The 22,806-nt window shown below is 39.3% G+C and overlaps 1 protein-coding gene across 2 annotated transcripts in view; it reads right to left on the reverse strand.

Moving 5' to 3' along the window:
• The window catches only part of LOC124795675 (HEAT repeat-containing protein 6), a 71,407-nt gene that overhangs the window by 40,055 nt on the left and 8,546 nt on the right, over window positions 1-22,806 (reverse strand). The window contains exons 1-5 of one of the 2 annotated variants that reach the window (XM_047259759.1): window positions 21,801-21,851; window positions 19,250-19,525; window positions 13,312-13,527; window positions 3,891-4,157; window positions 3,603-3,787 (exon numbers count right to left, since the gene is read on the reverse strand). In XM_047259759.1, coding sequence (XP_047115715.1) covers window positions 3,603-3,787; window positions 3,891-4,157; window positions 13,312-13,527; window positions 19,250-19,525; window positions 21,801-21,809 — 953 coding nt within the window. In that variant the 5' untranslated portion in view covers window positions 21,810-21,851. Of the gene's footprint in view, window positions 1-3,602; window positions 3,788-3,890; window positions 4,158-13,311; window positions 13,528-19,249; window positions 19,526-21,800; window positions 21,852-22,806 lie in introns of those variants that run through there. The other variant, XM_047259750.1, reaches the window with a different exon arrangement.

Here is a 22,806-nt window from a genome sequence, read left to right on the forward strand (position 1 = left end):
GTGTGTGTGTGTGTGAAGAAAATTTAAAAAAAATATATATTTTTTTTTGTTGCAAGTTTTAATTATTTTGGACTTCCTGCCGTTGATAATGAAGCATAAGGAACACTCAGAATTTGTAACTGCCATATTTCATACCTATGAACTGGAAAATAAGAAATTAGATTTATACAAAAATTTCTTCAATGGCTCCAGAATTATGTCTACATTTCCTCTGCAGCTGATTTGTGAAAAACATAAACCTATTCTTAAGAGAGAAAGATAAAGGTACAAGTAGATACGCTTTGTAAAGTGGTATAGGAATTTAAAAAATTATATTAAAAAAAGGAAACTACAGCAACATTGATCAAGGTCCAAGTTTTAACCAGACTGAAAAACTGCTAGCTTTCTATGTGCATAAACAAGCATATGATTATTTCCAAGTTTTTCATTAATGCTTTTTACTATTTTGGATACTGTACTTGCTATGTTGAGTTTTTTGAATTTTAGCTCTTTACAGACCGTATGCTGGGCTTGAAAGCTGTTGCATTTTGTACATCGTTGTTCGGATTTGCTGTTTCACTTGCAATTTTCACACTGACAAGCTTTTTAAAATTAATAGCAGTAAGGTTTGTGAATCTTCATTCATAACCATTAAAACAGCTTTTGTTGGAATTTATTGCTTTGTTATAAACAGTTTTAATGCAAAACACAGGAAAAGCGAATAGAATTTATTGAATATCACAACAGAAAAGGCCCAGTATCATCAACTCAAGAAATACAACCATAAAAACTGGCCTGGCATGCTGCAGGGGAGATTTAATGGACCCAGGGAGCAAACAGGGGGTTAGAAGAAGTCAAAACAAAATTTCCTTTGGAATATATGAAATGAAGAGTAACTGGCTAGAAAGACCCTATTAACCCAGATAACCCTGACGTCCTTCTGGAAGGACGACGTCACTCACTGTCGAAATTATTTATTTTTGCAAATAACGCATTGTTGCAACGGACTGTGACGCATTGTTATATGAAGTAGGCAGAGTCAGTTGGGCGCTGCGACAGTCAGTTTGACGGTGTCGTTCATAGTGAGTGAGAAACTGTGTCTTGAAGATAGGGCCGATTTTACCATGGACAAACTGACTTGACTGGCCTTGTCATCGACGGGTATGTATACTTTCTTTCATATTGCGTCAATAATTCTGAAACTTGTCATATAATATCTTAAAGAATTAACCTATATTATTTATGTTTTCAACCGTCCTTCCAGAAGGACGTCAGGGTAATATGTTGCCATTTTGTATTCACAGAAAACGATGTACACTGATGGAACTTTTGGACATGTTAGAATCACACGATGAGGAAATACCTAATACTGGTGTGAATGTAACATTACACCCTCCTCTAAATTCAACTGATGACGTAACAGATGAAGATTCTGGTGCTGAAGAAAATCCAAGTGTACATAAGTTACCAGCAAGTCAGCTCAATGCTAGTGCGCTTTGTGATTTGGCCATTTTTACCAATGGTAATGCTGTGAATGCAACAAGGAAACAATTCTTCACCTCTGATGTTGTTCCAGGACCCTCCAGCAGTACAAAAACAGCAACAATAACAACAACAACCACAAACAAACCAGCAAGGCTATCGAAGAATAAAGTTCTAAACCTCAAGAAATATAATTGGAAAAGTGGTGAAATTGTTAATCCAACACCTGTATGGCCTCTAATGTTCACAGTTGGAATGAAGAAAGGGCGAACACCGCTTGAATATTTCCAACAGTTTTTTGATAACGAAGTGCTTCTAATGATGGTCACATACACAAATCAGTACGCAGCCAAGAGAAATAGACTAGGTGATTGTTCAGAAGATGAGATGTTGGTGTTTATTGCAATACTTCTGCTAAGTGGATATGTAACAGTGTCACGCAGAAAGATGTACTGGCAATCAGATAAAGACAGTCACGACGACCTCATAACAAATGCCATGTCCAGAGATCGATTTGACTTCATCTTTTCCAATTTGCATGTATGCAACAATGACAATTTAGATAAATCATAACTGTGTATGCTGAATGATAGATTCAAACAATTTGCGCCTCATGTGCGGCATCATTCTGTCGATGAATCGATGGTCCCATACTTCGGAAGTCACGGGTGCAAACAATTCATAAAAGGGAAAACAATCCGATACGGATTCAAATTTTGGTGTGGAGGCACAAGTGGTGGATATATTATTTGGCTCGAACCCTACCAAGGAGCTGGCACGTGTAGTAAGGATTATGAAACGAAAGGTATGAGGTATGGTGTGGTAATGACTTACGTTGACCAGTTACTTCCACATGTTCCATATCGAATATACTTTGATAACCTCTTCACCAGCGTTGAACTACTACATGACCTAAAAGAGAGGAGCGTGGAAGCAACAGGAACAATAAGAGGAAACAGAGTTAAGAATTGTACTCTATCACCTGTAGAAAAAATGATAAAAGAAAATAGAGGATCACATGAAGTTTGTTCTGACTCAGCATCCGGGATTTTCATTGTACGTTGGAATGATAACAATGTTGTTACTGTAGCCACCAACTTTGACAGAGTGCAACCACTACGCTCTGTAGCAAGATTTTCCAGGGAACAAAAGAAAAGGATTAGTGTGTCTCAACCTAACTTATTACACTCCTACAATACTCATATGGGTGGCATAGATCGAGCTGACCAAAATGTATCCCTATATAGATGCTTTATAAGAGGGAAAAAGTGGTATTTCCCGATCATTGCACATTTTATAGACATTGCAGAGCAAAACGCCTGGGATCTTTACAAGCACAACGAAGAACCCATAGATCATCTGACATTTCGTCGTTGAACTGTCACTGCAATTCTTGAAAATCACAAAAGAGTCACTACCAGCAGAGGACGTCCTAGTAAGAGGGCAAAACTAGATTCTAGATTTGATGGAAGAGAACATTATGTTGCTGAATTACCAACGGATGAGGTAACAAAAAAGAAGAAGCAGCTGAAATGTCGAAGTTGCCACAAAAAAACTACTACTATGTGCATAAAATGTGATGAACCACTTCATGTTTGTTGCTTTTTGTCTTATCATACTAGTGCATAAAATATGTGTATAGGTTATTTTCTTTGTTTTTTGTATTTATTAGCTGTTTTAGCCTATAATTCAAATTTATTTATGTTTATTTGAAAGTATAAAAACCGAAACAAGTTAATTGCCCAATGTCATATACTTTAAAAACATGTGCCCTTATTGTCCTGACGTCCTTCTGGAAGGACGCCCATTTTTGGAAATACTAAATACAAATAAATACTTTCTTCCTTACAACCTTATGAATGAATGTAGATAAGATATAAATCAATTTTGAAAAAAAAAATATTTCAGGACTATCTGGGTTAATTATTAACGGTTGATTGTCGCATATGATGACATAGTTTAAAAAAGGTGTAGTGACGTGTAAACAAAGTGCAATATTTCCTTTTATAGTCTTCCACTTAATTACCCATCCCCTTCAAACAGTTTTGTAACTGACATTTTGAAAGTAAGCTTACAGGAGCAAAAGATAAAGTAATAACTATAAATATGAAATCTTTTTAAAAATAAGTTATAACAGTCACCTGCGTTCAGCTTGTAGAAAATATATTTTTGAAGCTAGAAATATGGCTGACAAAGAATTAATAATCTCCAGTCTACATTGTGAAGAAGGATCTCTCAGAAGGCAAGTCATGAGAGTCCTAGTTTGTGTTGTGCCATCAGGTAAAAAGTTGGACAAATAGCCAAACAATACTTTTTTGTCCATAACCTGAAAAATTAAAAATGAAACTAGATTTATAATGAAAAGCTGCAATGGGTATTTCAAATACCAAAAAGAGTGTTAATCTTTGTTATTATACTTTGCCTTAAACCTTGATTATTGTTTGCAGTAAGCACTGAGAACTCTGCCTCACTCTGCCCTGAAAGCTCCTTGTCTTTGCAGTCTGTCCTGTTTCTGAATCTGAATAATCAGACTCACTTGTTTTTAAAAAAGTCGCTACAGTATTGTAATCTTGTGCACTTGATTTTAATGAACCTTCCACTGCTGAGTAGGTCTTCCATGCACAGTGTTCAATGTCAGCTGGCCTGGACTCTGTCTTTTTGGCCTGTCTTGGGTTCCTTAGTTTGACTTTTGAGTTCTAGAAACAAACAGAGTCATGAAGAAAATTCTTTTCTTACTTTGAGATGAGGCACACATGAACAATTTTGTCTCTTATTTGTTTACAATTCTCCCAGTAGAACTAACTACATTCAGTCTCCATGATTCAATCTATTTTAGTACATACTCTCACTTAGTAAAATGAATAACACAATTTCCAAACACTTATTATCCCAATTTTGATGTAATATTTAGCCTACATTACTTAGTACTGTAAAATATATAGAGGTCTTCTAGTTACCATGTGCAGTAAACATGTGAAAAACAGATGACACAAAGTCTACTTTATAGATTCTCAGTAGAGGGAGGCAAACATCACAAGCCAGTTGCAACTTCAGTACGTGACAAGATCATTAGAGAGTGCAAACTGGAAAAGGACGGACATAAAAATGGGCTGTGTCTTCTTCAAACAAAACCACTCCATCCCCAACCTTTATCAATTTAAGAAAACTATGGAAAAAATTAAATTCAGTGCCTTAATGACTGCAGTACCTCACTTGTAAGCATACAATTTAGTTTTAAGCACCCTAAGTACAGCGCATCTCTAAAGAGCTCTATTCATAAAACTGGTACCTGTAAAGGTTTCAGTCCCAGTCCAGCAACCAATTTAAATGTATTAGAGACTTTAATAACAAAATGTATTCTAGTACACCATGAGGGATTTATACCAAAAATTCACTTTGCAGATAGTTTTCTTTACACACTGAATTATTGTACAATACACCAATGTTAAGAAATATCTATTACATTTTACAACTTTTGATCAGTTTCAAACTGTCCACAATGACTAATACAACAAAGCTCATTAATATCAGTTTTATGGAATGAAAATCAAAATGGAATATGTGGAAATATGAAACAGATGTGTTTGAACGGCATTTCAATCTCACTTGAAGGTGTCGAAATTAGGTTAAAAAACACCAAACCTAGAAGTCCATGCTAAACACAAGAATATGAACTCACAAGGGAAACATTTCTCAAAGGGGATGCCAACACACAACTTGTTTTGACAGTGACCATTTAATGGACAAACTGTAAAACAGTTTAAGATCACGGCCCAAAACTGGATTTCTGCCTTTCACAAGCAGTGTGCTATTATTCCTATACATAAGAATACCAATTCACAAGTCTCCAACTTGCCACTGGTGAGGGAGGGAGGGAGCGAGGGGTGGAGGGGTGGAGGGGTGGAGGGGTGGAGGGGTGGAGGGGTGGAGGGAGGGTGGAGAACAACAGAGATTGGTTATGTTCATAAGTTAGGGTGGCATAGGCAGATGCGGAAAATAACACACAAAAATATGAGAGGATGAGGAAGGAAATGGTATCACTTGGAATAATTATACTTATAGTCAGGAAGAATTGCAGGAAACAAGAAAGTGCACAAACATTGAGTACAGTACTGTTTTAGAGAAAAGTAACAAAGGAAAACATCACTGGGATGAAGAAAAGCCATTAGGCAAAATAGAATGTTGGAAAGTCCAGGTTGAAACATCAACAATATTATGAAAAGGATAGATTGCTACTCACCATAAAGATGGCATGTTGAGATTTAGACAGACACAATGAAAAGACTGTTACATATAAGCTTTCAGCCAAATTTAGAAAAGAGAAACACACACACATATTCACACAACCAAGCACACCTCACACAAACATGACCATATATCCAGCTGCTCTGGTCAGACTGCAAGAGAAACACTCAAATGCAAATTTAACCATGTTGGATTTGTCGAGGACCTGCTCTCCTCTCCCAATCCATGCTATGGAAAAATGTCTTTGCCACCAATCCTTCCAACCAATGCCAAACTAATGCCAACTAAACCCTGCCTCTCCCAGTTCACACCACCATCCAACCATGATCCTCCCCTCCCCCTTCCACCTAACCACATTCTAATTACCATCCAGTAGTTCCTTACCTCCAATATGGCCTCACCATCCTTCCCCAGGTCCCTTCCTAACACCAGCAACCTTTTAGCAGAAGAAAGGACACTCATACACAGCCTCAAAACAGATCCTGAGCTGCAGACAAAGGAACCACTACTGTCGTTATGAATCGCAGTGATTACCTGGTGGAATACCTGTGCCAACTGTCCAAAACTCCACCTATAAACTTAGCCAGAGTGCTCCCATCCCAGGAGTCCAACACAGCCTCAAATCCCTGCTTAAAGCCTGAGGCCATCCCAGAATCCCTCCCCTTATACAATTCCTTCCTCACTCCTATGAAATCCCACACACCCACCTTCTACTTGCTCCTCAAAATCCACTACAAACAATCCAGAATGTCCTATTGCAACTGGTTATCGTGATTCCAATGAAAGAATTCCAGCCCTTATTGACCAAAGCTTCTAACCCATATCCTGAAATCTAGCCTCCCACATCAAAGGTAGTAACTACTTCCTCCACTCACTCTCCAGCATCTCCACAATCCCTACCTGTCACTTAATGTCACTTCCCTATACACCAACATCCATCATGCCCATGATATCATTACTATTGAGCACTATTTCTCTCAACATCCTTTCAACTCCAAATCCACTACCTCATTCCTCATACACATTACTAATTCTATCCTAACACACAACTACTATTTCTTCGAAGGGAAGGTACTCAAAAAAATATGCAGCACAGCAATGGACACCCGCATGGCATTTACTATGCCAACTTGTTTATGGAATGTCTAAAGGAAACTGTCCTAGACTCCCAAAATCTGAAACCCTTGATCTCATTCAGGTTCATTGGTGAATTCTCCTGATTCAGACTCAGGACCATGGCACCCTATCTTCATTCCTTCACAACTTCCACACCTTCCCTCCCACTTGTTTCACCCGGTCCTCCTAAACCCTCCATGCCACCTTTCTGGTTGGTGGCCTCTTCCTCTCTGATGATTTAATCTACACCTCTGTCCATATTAAACCCACTAAACACCAACATAACATCTTTTCAACAGCTGTCACCCAATACACACCAAAAAATCCCTCCCATAGAGCCTGGCCACACTGGGACAGCGTATCTGCTGTGAAAGTGAGATTCTGTTCGTATGTTAAATATGCTAGTGGTAAGACACAATCAAAAGCCTTCTCTGTGCAGTAGCAATGGAAATACTATTAATGAAAATGCTGCTAAAGCAGAGTTCCTAAATGCAGCCTTCCAAAATTCCTTCGCCAAAGAAGACGAAGTCAATATTCCAGATTTTGAATCAATAACAATACAATGAGTAACTGAAAAGCAGATACTCCTGGAGTAGTGAAGCAACTTTTATCACTTGATGAAATAAAGTCTTCCAAGTCCAGACTGTATACCAATTAGGTGCATACTTAACAATCATATACAATCGCACGCTCGATGAAAGATACCCAAGGATCGTTAAAACACGCCAATAGACAAGAAAGGCAAAATGAGAAATCCATTAAATTACATGTCCATATCACTAACGAGGATATGCAGCAGGATTCTGGAACATGCACTGTGTTCGAACACTATGAATTACCTCAACGACAGCAGTCTATTGACACATAGTCAACACAGATTTAGAAATCCTAGGAGTACTATCGAAAAGTGATTTCAAATTGATTCCGTATTTCTAGATTTCTAGAAAGTGTTTGACACAAAAAAGTACCTCACAAGCAGCCTGTAATCAAATTGCGTGATTATGGAACATTGTCTCAGTTACGAGACTGGATTTGTGATTTCCTGTCAGAGAGGTCACAGTTCGTAGTAACTGACATTGAGTAGTCATTGAGTACAACATAAATGATTTCTGGTGTTCCCCAAAGTAGTGTTATAGGCCCTCTGTTCTTCAGTATCTATATAAATGATTTAGGAGACAATCTGAGCAGCTGTCTTAGGTTGTTTGCCAATGACGGCGCTGTTTATGGTCTAATTAAGTCATCAGATCATCAAAACCAATTGTGAAATGATTTAGACATCTGTATGTTAAGAAAACTGGCAATTAATCCTCAATAATGAAAAGTGTGACGTAATCCACATGAGTGTTAAAAAGAATCTGTTAAACTTTAGTTACATAATTAATCAATCAAATCTAAAGGCCGTAAATTCAACTAAATGCCTAGGAATTACAATTACAAACAATTTAAACTGGAAAGTACACACAGAAAAATGTTGTGAGGCAGGTGAACCAAAGGAAGATTTTTATTGACACAACACTTAGAAAATGCAACAGATCTACTAAAGAGACTTCCTACACTACACTTGTCCGTTCTCCTTTGGAGCACTGCTGCGCAGTGTGGTATCCTTCCCAGATAGAGTTAACAGAGTACATCGAGAAAGTTCAAAGGAGGACAGCATGTTTTGTATGATTGAGAAATAAGGGAGAGAGTGTCACAGACACGATACAAGATTTGGGGTGGACATCATTAAAACAAAGGCATTTCTTGTTGCAGTGGAATCTTCTCACAAAATTTCCATCACCAACTTTCTCCTTCGAATGCGAAAGTATTTTATTAACACTGACCTCCATAAGGATAAATGCTCATAATAATAATAATAATTAGAGCTCGCAAGAAAGATATAGGTGTTCATTTTTTCCACACAATGCTCAGGAGTAGAACAACAGAGAATAAGTATGAAATTGGTTTGATGAAACCTCCACCAAGCACTTAAGTGTGGTTTGAATAGTAATCATGTAGATGTAGATGTAGATAGGAGCTCCCTTGTCCAATGTGCTGAAGGTCTCACAAAAGCCTTCACAGACAGTTACCATCCCCCAGACCTAGTCCCCGAAAGATGTCCCGTGCCACATATCATACACCCGAAATTCTCCCAGACCCCCCAAAAAACCAGCAACAAGCGAGTGCCCCCTGCATCACTCAATACCACCCTGGACGGGAAAAATGGACAATATCCTTCTTCAGGGCCTGAAATGAGGACATCCTACCAAAGTCCTCCTCATCTCTGGCAAAGTGGTGTTCCGGCACCCACAAAACCTGCACGACGTTCTAGTTCAGAGTGTATACACAGAGAGAGGGAGGAAAAGAAAAATGATTTTTTCCAGTTAAAAATAAACTTTTTATCCAATGAAGACGCACTACACCCCACGTGAAAGTACATTTTTTCTGTGTTAAGTGACAGAGTACTTTCCCTTGGAGCTATAAAACTTATCAATTTTTTGAATGATGAAGCTTTCACTCAATTCCTGGGATTTTAGAAAACAAAACCCAACAAAAAACATGCTTTGGAAAGATCTTTTATGTGCAGCAATATGTACACTACATGTTCTCATATTACAAAATTTTAGACCAGTGCTTATAGTAGTTGTACTTGACACGATTTCACTTTATGCTTGAAACTTTGAAGACCGAGCCTGAGTATCGCGTGGAATGCTGCTGTCATTCTCTGTTTCCACTTCGGACTTCTGATATTTTGATGTTCTGTGATATGCATAGTCTTCATCTTAAAGCCATTGACACATTTTGCTGTTTGCAGACACTTGAGTGCACACAGTGTTTTGCTGTTGTAAATGGTACATTTTCTTATCAACTAAAGTTATAGGTTGGTGTTATTGTCTCATTTCTGTTTCATTGTTGCAATATTATTCTGCAGTACTGGGCATAAGTAAAATTCCTCATTAGAGTATCAGCTCTTATCTTTCAAAACTAAAAAGATGTAACTGGAAACCAAAATATGAAAAATTTCCATGTTTTTCTGAGGTAAAAAATTCGCACATTTTTCCCAGATGAAAAAATTCCCTTGTTTTCCTTGGATTACCTGGTTGCCACAGAATGAATACCTCCTGCAGTCTAACACTATACCACTACCAACACCAACCCCTTGCTGTAGGGACCAATCCCTTCGGAAGACCCAGATCTGCCCAATCCACCCACCCAGCAATTCCTATTCCAGTCCTGTGATATGCATATCCTACCCCATCAGGGGCCAGCTCACTTGTGAAAGTAGGTGTGTCATGGACCAACTCTGCTGAAATCATTGTTCAGTCTTTTTTATATCTGTATGACTATCAACCATCTGCCCATAAGGATGAATGGCCACTGCCAACTATGACCACGAGTGAAGTGGATAACTCTGCAGCACAACATAAAGCTGGAGACAACATGCTTGATTTCAATGACTGCTTCACAATTCAGGCCATATGGATCCTCCCCTCTAGCACCAACTTTTCTGAAGTGCACAGACTGGAGTAATGTTAACAACACATTCTTCGATCCAAGTATCATCCCGAACTGAGCCTACTGTAACCTACTGTCCCCACACCCCCCATCCAACTGTGGAATTAAGCAATGAATGTGCAACAAAATTCTATAAGGGCAGAGGTGAATGTCCTGCAATACCCATCTTTTCAGCATTGAAATCACGCCAACTTCAACATGCACTACACATCACATTTTGATCTGATGAAAAGAGTCATTGAGATCTATTTTGGGGGAAATTTTATCCTCTTTATTTTCATAATAGTCAGCTTCACTAAAAATTGCGTCATTTCAGAGTTATAATCAAAAAATCAAAAAGTTCCATTTTTTAGGTTTTTTTCCAGTTTTGACCAATTTCTGGGACAAAATTTTGGTGTAACTTTGAAAATTCAAATTCAGCACCCTCAAAAATTTATATAAAACTTGCCCAAAAAATTCAACAAAATTTTCCACTATTTGGCCTTTTTGTGCACCATCTGATTGAATTAAATCTATGAAATTACTACAGATAGTTAAGGCAACCAGAATCTGCTGTGTTCTCACAAAAGCTCAATGTTAAAAGAAGTTCTTTCTTGAGATTAAGTCTTGACATAACATTATTACAACCTGACTGCAATTGAATTAAGAGCAAACATTATGACAATGAAGATGTATTAGGTGAAAAATCAGACACATAAAACAAGTATGCTACAGCGGACAAGATTGACTATTACTCATGTTAAGAAAACATCATAGGCAAAGATAAAGGCACACTCCATTACTTTGGAGGTGTTATTAAGCAGTTGTCTGTTCTATATATTGAAATAACCTTGCAGTGAGTGCCTAGTGACATAAATGCATTTTATTTTGAAAATCTGTAATGTGAAACTCCATTTAAAATGGAAAATTATCAAAAACAACGCACATCAACAACGGCCATTCTAGTGAGAGTGCTGCAGTCGAACTGACACTGGAAGCTATGGCCACACCCCTGATATCTCAAAAATTGCCACACTTGTCATGGTTTAGACAAGTTCCACATTCCAGTCACAAGACAGTTAGTTAGTTAGTTGGTTGGTTGCATGTTCCACTGCCCTATCGCACGGTACAGTAGCCGTTATAATGTGGAATGTGTGAAGTGCACAAGCAATGCACGTATGAAACAAGATTTTTTAATCTATCTATGGTATGCTTGGGCTTGTTATACAGAGCATTACTGATGCTGTCACTGGCCTAAAATACAGGAAACTCTGAAGATGACTGGGACCAAGTGCATATTGTGAACAAATCTTTAAAAGAAACTGAGGATATGGCATAATTTATTGAACAGAATCTGATCGAGAAATCTGACGAGCTTGAACAATAGCAGAGATGCAATAATCTCAGATGGTTCAGGATTCCAGAGAACAACTGAGAGAATACAGATGAATTAGGGATCAATCTTGCCCAAGAGAAGCTACGCCTGTAGGTGATATCAAATGCACAGGGAGAAATCACCAAGTAGGGTGTAAAACACTAAGATTTACAAAACCAAGACACAGAATAGTTAAGTTGTGCCAAATACAAAAAGATCTGAAGTCAGATCTGACAATACGCAAAAATCTCCCTCTGAAAGACTAACAATTTCAAAATGTGTTATCTTGAGATATAGGCTACGAAACATGTGGACCAACAACAGAAGGATACTGTAGAAGACCAGAAATGGAAAAGATCAGTCTGCAAAGCACATTAACTCAAAAAGCTGTGCTTTAGGAACTAAGAACATGTCAACTCTTGAAACTTCCTGGCAGATTAAAACTGTGTGCCGGACCAGGACTCGAACTCGGGACCTTCGCAGGAGAGCTTCTGTAAAGTTTGGAAGGTAGGAGACGAGGTACTGGCAGAAGTAAAGCTGTGAGGACAGGGTGTGATTCATGCTTGGGTAGCTCAATTGATAGAGCACTTGCCCACGAAAGGCAAAGGTCCCGAGTTCGAGCCTCGGTCTGGCACACAGTTTTCATCTGCCAGGAAGTTTCATACCAGCGCACACTCCGCTGCAGAGTGAAAATCTCATCATGTCAAATCTTACTGAATTTTGTTTGTGTGTTCACTTTTATGCGTGTCTACTTTGTAAAGAAACATTTTATTTTGTAGTACTTTCCATCAAACAGTTTCCTGTTATAATAATTTATTTATTTAGGTTTACTGTTAGTATTAGTTACAAATTTTCTATTCGGTTTTCATACTTCTATTACCAATATAGTCGCCGTTTCACTATTACTTCAATATTCTCACAGGGCTTTGATTCAGACAATTAATTCACTGTCTATCAGTTCACTTATTAGTAACATAATCTGAGATATACTGCTTCCCCATTGCTCTTACTGTTTCCTTTTATATTATTACTTCATTCCTGTTTTACTATATTCCATCTTTCTTCAATATAGCCTGTAGTTCTTATTGTTTCCTTTTATATTTATATTTTCAGAATAGTAACTCTTTTATTACCATTGTCTCACTGTTTTATACATAGATCACTTTGTCGCCATGTTTGATCAATCTCTGGAAAAACTCTAGCAACTTTGGCTTACAAGCAATGTGCTACGCGAGTGTACCTGACCTTGAATCTTATACACTACAGAATGTAGATGACATTAATCCTACCTATTTCCTACGGTTGTGATGCCTATCTGAGCATGCAGTACATATGATGCAAATTTGATATTTGTTGTGTTTTGTTTTCACTGTGCTGCAAATGTAATCACCAGTGTGTAGAACAGAAACATGAGTCACCAGAAAATGCAAAACACGAAGTAAAGGCAATTCAAAAAATGTGGGTAATTCACTTCCTAGTGCTAGATGCGTGCAACTTGACATGGAAGCAAATTGCCAACATCCACTCTATACATGAACAACAGCAGCAGGTAATGCTTAACCTATTTATATTAACCGTAAAAACATTTGTGTTTGAATTTCTTGTTAAACGACAAACATTACAAATACAAACACACATACCTTATTCACCTTTACTGAATTGCTGGAAGGTGGTCTTAAATCAGCTTGAGCGAATATACTTGGAAAGACTTTCTGAGGTTTGAGCTCTGTGTGGCCTGGCAAACCAAACAACATATAAGCTTTGACAATACCAAGGGCATCACCAACATATTTGTCCAACATTTCTTTTGACTGACAAAATATATTTTGCAGTCCCAGCAAGCATGTGATTATTATCTGAAATATAAGAGATAAATTCCATCCAAGTTACAAACGTTTCCCAACATATGCCCTATATTGGAAAGAAACTATGAATAACACTATATAGAAATTGTGTGCTTTTGCTATGTCCACTTAAAAAAAAAAAAAAAGAACCACATCCAGAAACAATGTAAAATAAAGGAACAAGGTGGAACCCCCACTCCTAGTTCTCATACCACTCCTGGCACAAATATACAGTAATTTTCCTCATTATTTGTTTCTGTTTTGTGGAAAACACATTTGACGGTTACACAAAATAACTAATTTCTTATTCATGCCCTATTACAGTGAGACTTACTATTTATTCCATAAAGTCTTACTCACTAACAGTAGTTTCACAGTTAGAATACCTGGAAATACTTTTATACAGAAATATCTACAATATAATAGAGGGAAACATTCCACGTGGGAAAAATATATCTAAAAACAAAGATGATAAGACTTACCAAACGAAATCGCTGGCAGGTCGATAGACACACAAACAAACACAAACATACACACAAAATTCTAGCTTTCGCAACCAACGGTTGCTTCGCCAGGAAAGAGGGAAGGAGAGGGAAAGACGAAAGGATGTGGGTTTTAAGGGAGAGGGTAAGGAGTCATTCCAATCCCGGGAGTGGAAAGACTTAGCTTAGGGGGAAAAAAGGACAGGTATACACTCGCACATGCACACACATCCATCCGCACATACACAGACACAAGCAGACATTTGTAAAGACAAAGAATTTGGGCAGAGATGTCAGTCGAGGCGGAAGTAAAGAGGCAAAGATGTTGTTGAAAGATAGGTGAGGTATGAGTGGCGGCAACTAGAAATTAGCGGAGGTTGAGGCCTGGCGGATAACGAGAAGAGAGGATATACTGAAGGGCAAGTTCCCATCTCCGGAGTTCTGACAGGTTGGTGTTAGTGGGAAGTATCCAGATAACCCGGACGGTGCAACACTGTGCCAAGATGTGCTGGCCGTGCACCAAGGCATGTTTAGCCACAGGGTGATCCTCATTACCAACAAACACTGTCTGCCTGTGTCCATTCATGTGAATGGACAGTTTGTTGCTGGTCATTCCCACATAGAAAGCTTCACAGTGTAGGCAGATTAGTTAGTAAATCACGTGGGTGCTTTCACATGTGGCTCTGCCTTTGATCGTGTACACCTTCCAGGTTACAGGACTGGAGTAGGTGGTGGTGGGAGGGTGCATGGGACAGGTTTTACACCGGGGGGCGGTTACAAGGGTAGGAGCCAGAGGGTAGGGAAGGTGGTTTGGGGATTTCATAGGGATGAACTAACAGGTTACGAAGGTTAGGTGGACGGCGGAAAGACACTCTTGGTGGAGTGGGTAGGATTTCATGAAGGATGGATCTCATTTCAGGGCAGGATTTGAGGAAGTCGTATCCCTACTGGAGAGCCACATTCAGAGTCTGATCCAGTCCCGGAAAGTATGCTGTCACAAGTGGGGCACTTTTGGGGTTGTTCTGTGGGAGGTTCTGGGTTTGAGGGGATGAGGAAGTGGCTCTGGTTATTTGCTTCTGTACCAGGTCGGGAGGGTAGTTGCGGGATGCGAAAGCTGTTTTCAGGTTGTTGGTGTAATGGTTCAGGGATTCCGGACTGGAGCAGATCCGTTTGCCACGAAGACCTAGGCTGTAGGGAAGGGACCGTTTGATGTGGAATGGGTGGCAGCTGTCATGATGGAGGTACTGTTGCTTGTTGGTGGGTTTGATGTGGACGGACGTGTGATGCTGGCCATTGGACAGATGGAGGTCAACGTCAAGGAAAGTGGCATGGGATTTGGAGTAGGACCAGATGAATCTGATGGAACTAAAGGAGTTGAGGTTGGAGAGGAAATTCTGGAGTTCTTCTTCACTGTGAGTCCAGATCATGAAGATGTCATCAATAAATCTGTACCAAACTTTGGGTTGGCAGGCCTGGGTAACCAAGAAGGCTTCCTCTAAGCGACCCATAAATATGTTGGCGTACGAGGGTGCCATCCTGGTACCCATGGCTGTTCCCTTTAATTGTTGGTATGTCTGGCCTTCAAAAGTGAAGAAGTTGTGGGTCAGGATGAAGCTGGCTAAGGTAATGAGGAAAGAGGTTTTAGGTAGGGTGGCAGGTGATCGGCGTGAAAGGAAGTGCTCCATCGCAGCGAGGCCCTGGGTGTGCGGAATATTTGTGTATAAAGAAGTGGCATCAATGGTTACTAGGATGGTTTCCGGGGGTACCGGTGAAAAGCTACTATGTGCAGTGACTATGTAACTAAAACCACCTTCATGTCGTTTGTTACAATTTGACAGCACAAATGTACTGTAAAAATGATACCACTCTGTCTAAACATCCGTAGTGCAGATACTGACCTGTGGTACTTGAAGTGCCTAAATTATTAAATATATGTTGATGATCACTATATTACTCATGTCAGTAAATGTGGAAGGTTCACAACTTATGTTAAACAGTGTTGCGTTTGTAATTTAAAAAAACGTCACTACAAGAAATGCAAGAAGATAGACATGGAGAGAAGCAGTGCTACTACTGAAGTAAAATCCTGATCAGGAATCTCACTTAGTCCACATTAAAAGAATCATAAAATGTTCCACTTCTATCCCCAGTGGCAATGATCTCATTGTTGCAATAGCTACAGATTACTCAAACATTTGTTGATCAATTGCCACTTCAATTTACGCAAAATAACCTACCTCAACAGACAAGGTTGATAAAATACTCTCCTGTGGTGTCAGCTGACTCAGAGGAAGCCAGTTAAAATTCTAATGGTGTAAACACTTTGGTTGGCAAGTGGAGGAATGGTGGTAATATTAATTCCTTATTACCAAACTTTACATCAAATGCATGGACTGAATTGCAATCATCTTCACAGCATATCATGTAGGAAGGACTTGTGATGCTGTCTCGTGATGATCGATCTGTAGAATCTGGAGTCATTTTTGTCACAATGAGTAAGCTATGTGTCAGCACTAGATTTTGTCTCATCACTACCATCACCATCATTATCAACACCACATAACGACAATGCAAATAAGACACTACCCTATACTATACTATACTATACAACATACACTTACACTCACCATGTGCACATACACATGGCAATTACAGTAAATGATTTCCTAATTAATTCACTGACTGATTTCCCTGACAGCTGTATTAGGCAAAGATCTGCTATCCAATGGTGACTTATTTAAATTTGTGCCAGACTGAGACTCAAACCTCAATTTTCCGCTTATTTTGGGTTGTCGCCTTAACCACTTTGGCTATATGTGTATGCTCCTCAGACCAATCCAAACTTCCACATGTCAGATCATCTACACCCTCTTATCATAGTCGACTAACTTCATCACCTTCACAATTGACAAATGTAGACAGTGTGACACACATAAATGGATCAGTCCAGGGAGCATGCACAGGTAGCTGAAGTGATTAAGGCTACCACTCACAATATGCAGGAAATCCGGGTTCGAATCCCGGTCCAGCACCGATTTTCATATGTCACCATTGGGTACTAGATCTACACCTGGCACAGCTGATGTTACAGAATTTGCAGTCAGCTACTCAATTTCAAAACTGTTTCATACAGTTTCGGCTTGTCACCAGCGTCTGTTGTTTCAGATGAGCATTTAAGATTACAAGCCTAGCCAGGTACCTGATGATACCATTGGTTTCTATTCCTCATTATCTCATTCTCCCTGTTGCAGGAATCAATGTAATGTTGCAAGCATTAGATGAAGAACTTAGCAGACTACAAGAGAAGGATGGAGACTGCGGTGTCATCCGAAGAGTGAAGCTCACGACAGAACCACAAGCTAAACATCGTCACTGACATACACAGCCACAAATATGAGAGGCACTGACAAAAACATGCTCTTGAGAAATCCTGTACGCTGCCACTGTATGAAAGTATATTTACGTGAGACCACAGTGTTGCTTGCTCACTGTGATAACAGTCTCATCGTAGCTGAGATCTAGCAGCGAGCTGGTGTCGTTAGTCAGAGCAGTAAGTTCAAATTTAAGTATAAGAAAGAGATATTTGACTGTCTTGTTAGTCTGAAGATGTTTTTGTGTAGAACAATTATTCAGTATGTGAACTACAAAGTTTCGAAAACAGCAGTATTATTGTTCAATCTAAAGAAAAATTTATCACCAAGCGCTTTCTAAGATCATATTGTGTATTATTGTCCCAATTACGAGCAGGGGTGCCTTCTAAAGATAAGCACTTCTTATTGAAATGTTTTACTGGGACTGATCTAATGATACCTTTATGTAGTACAAGCTTCTCAACATCCTTCAGAAGTTAAAACTGTAGAACTTTTGTCTATGCTTGCTATGACATATCAACATGGCAATGAAGAGTTTTTGAATCGAATGCCACCTTCACCTGCCTGTGTGGACATGGCTGGTGTTCCACTAGCCACAGCAGCAATAATTTTTCTGTGTTCTTGTATCTAGTCTAAAATGTTTAACCACGCCAAAACCCCCACATGAATCATCATTAACAGAAGTTGCTCAGTTTCAGACACAGCAGACTGAATGACAGGTTCTCAGTGTTCCACAGATTACGAACTTATTGTCACAACAAGCAACACCACAGCCAGTTGCTGCGGGCCAACTCGTAACCAGAAGCTGTTGATTATCAGGAAATCCTTAGGACGAGCATTACAAGACAAAGATTCAAGTCTCTGTGGCGAGGTTTAAATCTTTTTGTCTTAAGAAGCACCCTAAACAGTCATGAAAACAGTGGATTGTTGAACTAAAAGGGCTAACAAGAAGTTGTGGGTTCAAGTGGTCTTGCAGACTAAGTTATAGTCTGGTGCATGTATACTTGCTACTATCCTAAACTGCCAGATCCTGATCTGGACACAGTTCTGTCAATTACAGAACCTCAAAGTATTGTGGACAGAACTGAAGTTGATTTTCAGGCTCCATCTATTTCCCTTGTTTGTAGTGCTCAAGGTACTTAGTCTACAGTTAATGTTAAAGTGAATAAAAATGGGGCTCAGATTAAAAGCAAAATCTTTTGGTCATGTTGTACAGAAGGTGTGGTTTAGAATAAAGTGTAGCAATCTTCTCCACAGTGTTTTTCTACTCACAGTAGGAAAGAATGTCCACATCGTGAAACAAAGTGTTTCAAGTGTGGCACGCTAGGTCACATCCAGACCGGCCAGACAAGGCATTAGAGGTGACCTATGGCAACGGCGAATGGTTCAGGCATGATGTTTAGCACTCTGGACAAAACCAACTACAACACATGAAGTGTCAATCATCAATAATTTTAACCAGATTACAGGAAGACTTCCATCAGGCCATGAAGTATACCAGCAAACAAAATGAACATAAAACGTTATTGATGTAATATTTCATGCATTTTTCCAATAGATAAAAAAGGTAATGGAATGATTTAATGGGCACTGCATTCACGAGAACTAATGAAGCTAGATTTCTTAAATATTTTCAGTCTATTCCCAGTTCTGTTTTCCTTTCCTTGCAAAGTGACCATATACATACACTGAAGTAAAGTGTCCACTGTAACATCATAAGAGCTACTTATTAAAAGCTCTTGTATTTCTGGTCAACTTTTCATCAACAGTATACACCAAGAATATTCATATTCACTCCTATGATATTGTGTGATGGCAGTTCCAAGAGGGTAACCTAAAAAAATAGTTATACTAAAAATGTAAACAACTATTCTTACTAACCTTCACATAATTTAGTTCATTTTGATCCTGTTTTCTATCGGCGTGGAGGTAGCTAAAGAAAACACAAGCACATTTTTCAAGTTGTGCTAATTCCAAGATAGAATTTTGATCATTTACATTAGTATCTGCAATGTGTGTAACAGACTGGAGACATCTCAGAGCAAGCAAGCGAACATCCCACACTGATGTCACTGATAGTTTTCTGGACACATCATTACCTTCTTGGTCAGAGAGAAGCATCAGAGTACCATCTTCGGAAAAAATATCGCATGACAGCTGAAAACAAAATAATTTAAAAATATAATTTCCTTCAGCTACTTTCTGAGAAATGAAACTTTTTGAAAAAAAGTTAAAACCACCCACATTGCCAGCTTTTTTAATTAATACCTCTGCCTAGCGCCATCATGAAAAATGTAAACATTTAGATTTATTGAATAAAACCATTCAAATATATCGCACTAACACAATGTAATACAAATTTTATGTCACTCGAGTACAAAAATACACTTTACAAAGTGATCTTTTAGTTAAAATGCGACCAGTATAGCGATATGTTTAGGTAAGTGATCACTTCACTGTTACTGTTACAATTATTGTATCTTTGATTGGAGCTACACTCATGCTCATAAATTAAGGATAATTGAAGAATGTGGTGTCACACAACGTGGTGTCACAGAACTGGCGCTAATAGCATAGGCACATAGGGGACACACACAACACAGGTCTGTAAGTCCACGGTATTGGTGATAAGTTGAGAAAACTGTACTGAAACACATGTGCTACAAAATGTCACTGTTTCCTGCGCATGTACCCCAACATCAATATGGGATATGATCAACATGGACATGTACACAGGCCGCACAATGCGTTGGCATATTCTGGATCAGGTGCTCGAGCAGCTGCTGGGGTATAGCCTCCCATTCTTGCAACAGTGCCTGTCGTAGCTCCTGAAGTGTCTTAGGGGTTTAAAGACATCCAGCGATTTGTTGACCAAGAGCATCCTAGAGGTGCTCGATGGGGTTTATGTCTGGAGGACAGGCAGGCCACTCCATTCGCCTGATATCTTCTGTTTCAAGGTACTCCGCCATGATGACAGCTTGGTAGGGGCTGTGCATTGTCATCCATCAGGAGGAATGTGGGACCCACTGCACCCCTGAAAAGGTCGACATACTGGTGCAAAATAATGTCCCGATACACCTGACCTGTTACAGTTCCTCTGTCAAAGACATGTAGGGTTGTACATGCACCAATCATAATCGCACCCCACACCATCAAACCATGACCCCCATACAGGTCCCTTTCAAGGACATTAAGGGGTTGGTATCTGGTTTCTGGTTCATGCCAGATGAAAACCTGGCGAGAATCACTGTTCAGACTATACCTGGACTCGTCCGAGAACATAAGCTGGGACCACTATTCCAATGACCATGCACTGTGTTCTTGACACCAGGCTTTACGGGCTCTCCTGTGACCAGGGGTCAGTAGAATGCACCTTGCAGGTCTCCGAGCAAATAAACCATGTCTGTTTGGTTGTCTGTAGACTGTGTGTCTGGAGACAACTGTTCCAGTGGCTGTGGTAAGGTCCCGAGCAAGGCTACCTGCAGTACTCCGTAGCCGTCTGTGGGCACTGGTGGTGAGACATCGGTCTTTTTGTGGTCTTGTACACTGTAGACGTCCTGTACTGTAGCACCTGGACATGTTTCCTGTCTGCTGGAATCGTAGCCATAATCTTGAGATCACACTTTGTGGCACACGGAGGGCCCGTGCTACGACCTGCTGTGTTTACCAGCCTCCAGTCGCCCTAGTATTCCACCCCTTGTAACCTCATCAATGTGTGTTTTTTGAGCCATTTTCAACACACAGTCACCGTTAGCACATCTGAAAACATCTGCACACTTACTCGCTGCACTGTACTCTGACATGCACCAACACACTTCTGCTTATGTGGACAGCTGCCAGCGCCACCGTGCGATGACCGCACCACATGGTCATACCCCGAGGTGGTTTAAACTCGCAAACCGCCCACCAGAGTGTTGTTTCACCATGTATCAGCATTATCCTTAATTTATGAGCGTGAGTGTAGATAAACAAATATTGACAGAAAACATACAGTGCAGCTAGTTAATCTTCAATACTTTTATAAAGCAGACATTGTGTGTTTAGTATGGGCACTAAATGGAAAAAAGAAGCAAAGAAGAAGTTAGCACAACACTCAACTACCTCATTCACCTACGAACAATAATTTGCATGATATATCGTAAATGTAGTTCTTGTTGTCGAACTAATTAAAAAGAAATTGTTATTAAAAACCCACACAAACTTTAATTCCCTCATATTAAGTTTATATAATACTACAGAATCAAATATCACACGCATGCAAAACAAGTAAATAATCTGTTAAAAATCATAGAACACTGTCAACATGGAAATCTTCATTATTGCCACAAGTTTCAAATGCTATCAATCATCATGAGGAATCATAACACAAATGAACAGAACTTATTTAAATACAAAGGTTTTGAAACCTTACAAAAATGAATAATGTACTTACAAGAAACATCCTGGCAGATTAAAACTGTGTGCTGGACCAGGACTCTACCAACTGAGCTACCCGAGCACGATTCACGATCTGCCCTCACAGCTTTGCTTCTGCCAGTACCTCATCTCCTACCTTCCAAACTTCACAAAAGTTCTCCTGCATAAATTGCAGGACTAGCAGGCCTGGAAGGAAGGATGTTAGACACAGCCTTGATAATTGTATTCAGATTGAATTTTCACTCTGCAACAGTGCCTGTGTTGATTTCAAACTTCCTGCTAAATTAAAACTGTATTACAGACTGAGACTTGAGCCAAAGACCTTTGCCTGACAAAGGCAAGTGCTCTACCAAATGAGCTACCTGAGCACAGTTCACATTCCGTCTGTACAGCTTTACTTCCTCCAGTGCATTACCTCCTACCTTCTAAAACTCAAAAAGTCATCCTGCATATCTTGCAAGACTTCTTGGACAGTTCAGTTGTTCGAGTACCTGCCTACAAAAGGCAAAGTTCCTAGGTGCAATTCCTGGTCCGGCACACAGATTTAATATTCTAGCAAGTTTCAAATCAACACACACACACACACACACACACACACACACACACACACACACACACACACACACACACCTGCAGAGCGAAAATTCATTATGGATACATACAAGATGTTTTTAAATTACAGTATCTATGTACAGCATACATAAATGACATTCTATTTCACCCTACAAACCTACAAGATCAGAAACTGAACAACAGAACTCAGTATGTAAAATTTATATATAGCTCAGAAGATCCAATGCATCAATAATATAATAATACAAATCACTCCATCACTGGAGACTTGTAAACTGTTGGAACAACTCTCAGATTTTTTAACATCTGAACCATGAGCAATAGCCAATAAAAGCTGTACTTGCTCAAAATAACAAGTTAAACATATTGTACATGTTACTATCAATGCCGATCAAAGAAAAAACTTTGTCAATAAAAATGCTGCACTGGCATTATATCTCTAGTTAAGC

Source organism: Schistocerca piceifrons, chromosome 1 (genome assembly GCF_021461385.2).
Source record: "Schistocerca piceifrons isolate TAMUIC-IGC-003096 chromosome 1, iqSchPice1.1, whole genome shotgun sequence".
Classification (NCBI taxonomy): Eukaryota; Metazoa; Arthropoda; class Insecta; order Orthoptera; family Acrididae; genus Schistocerca; species Schistocerca piceifrons.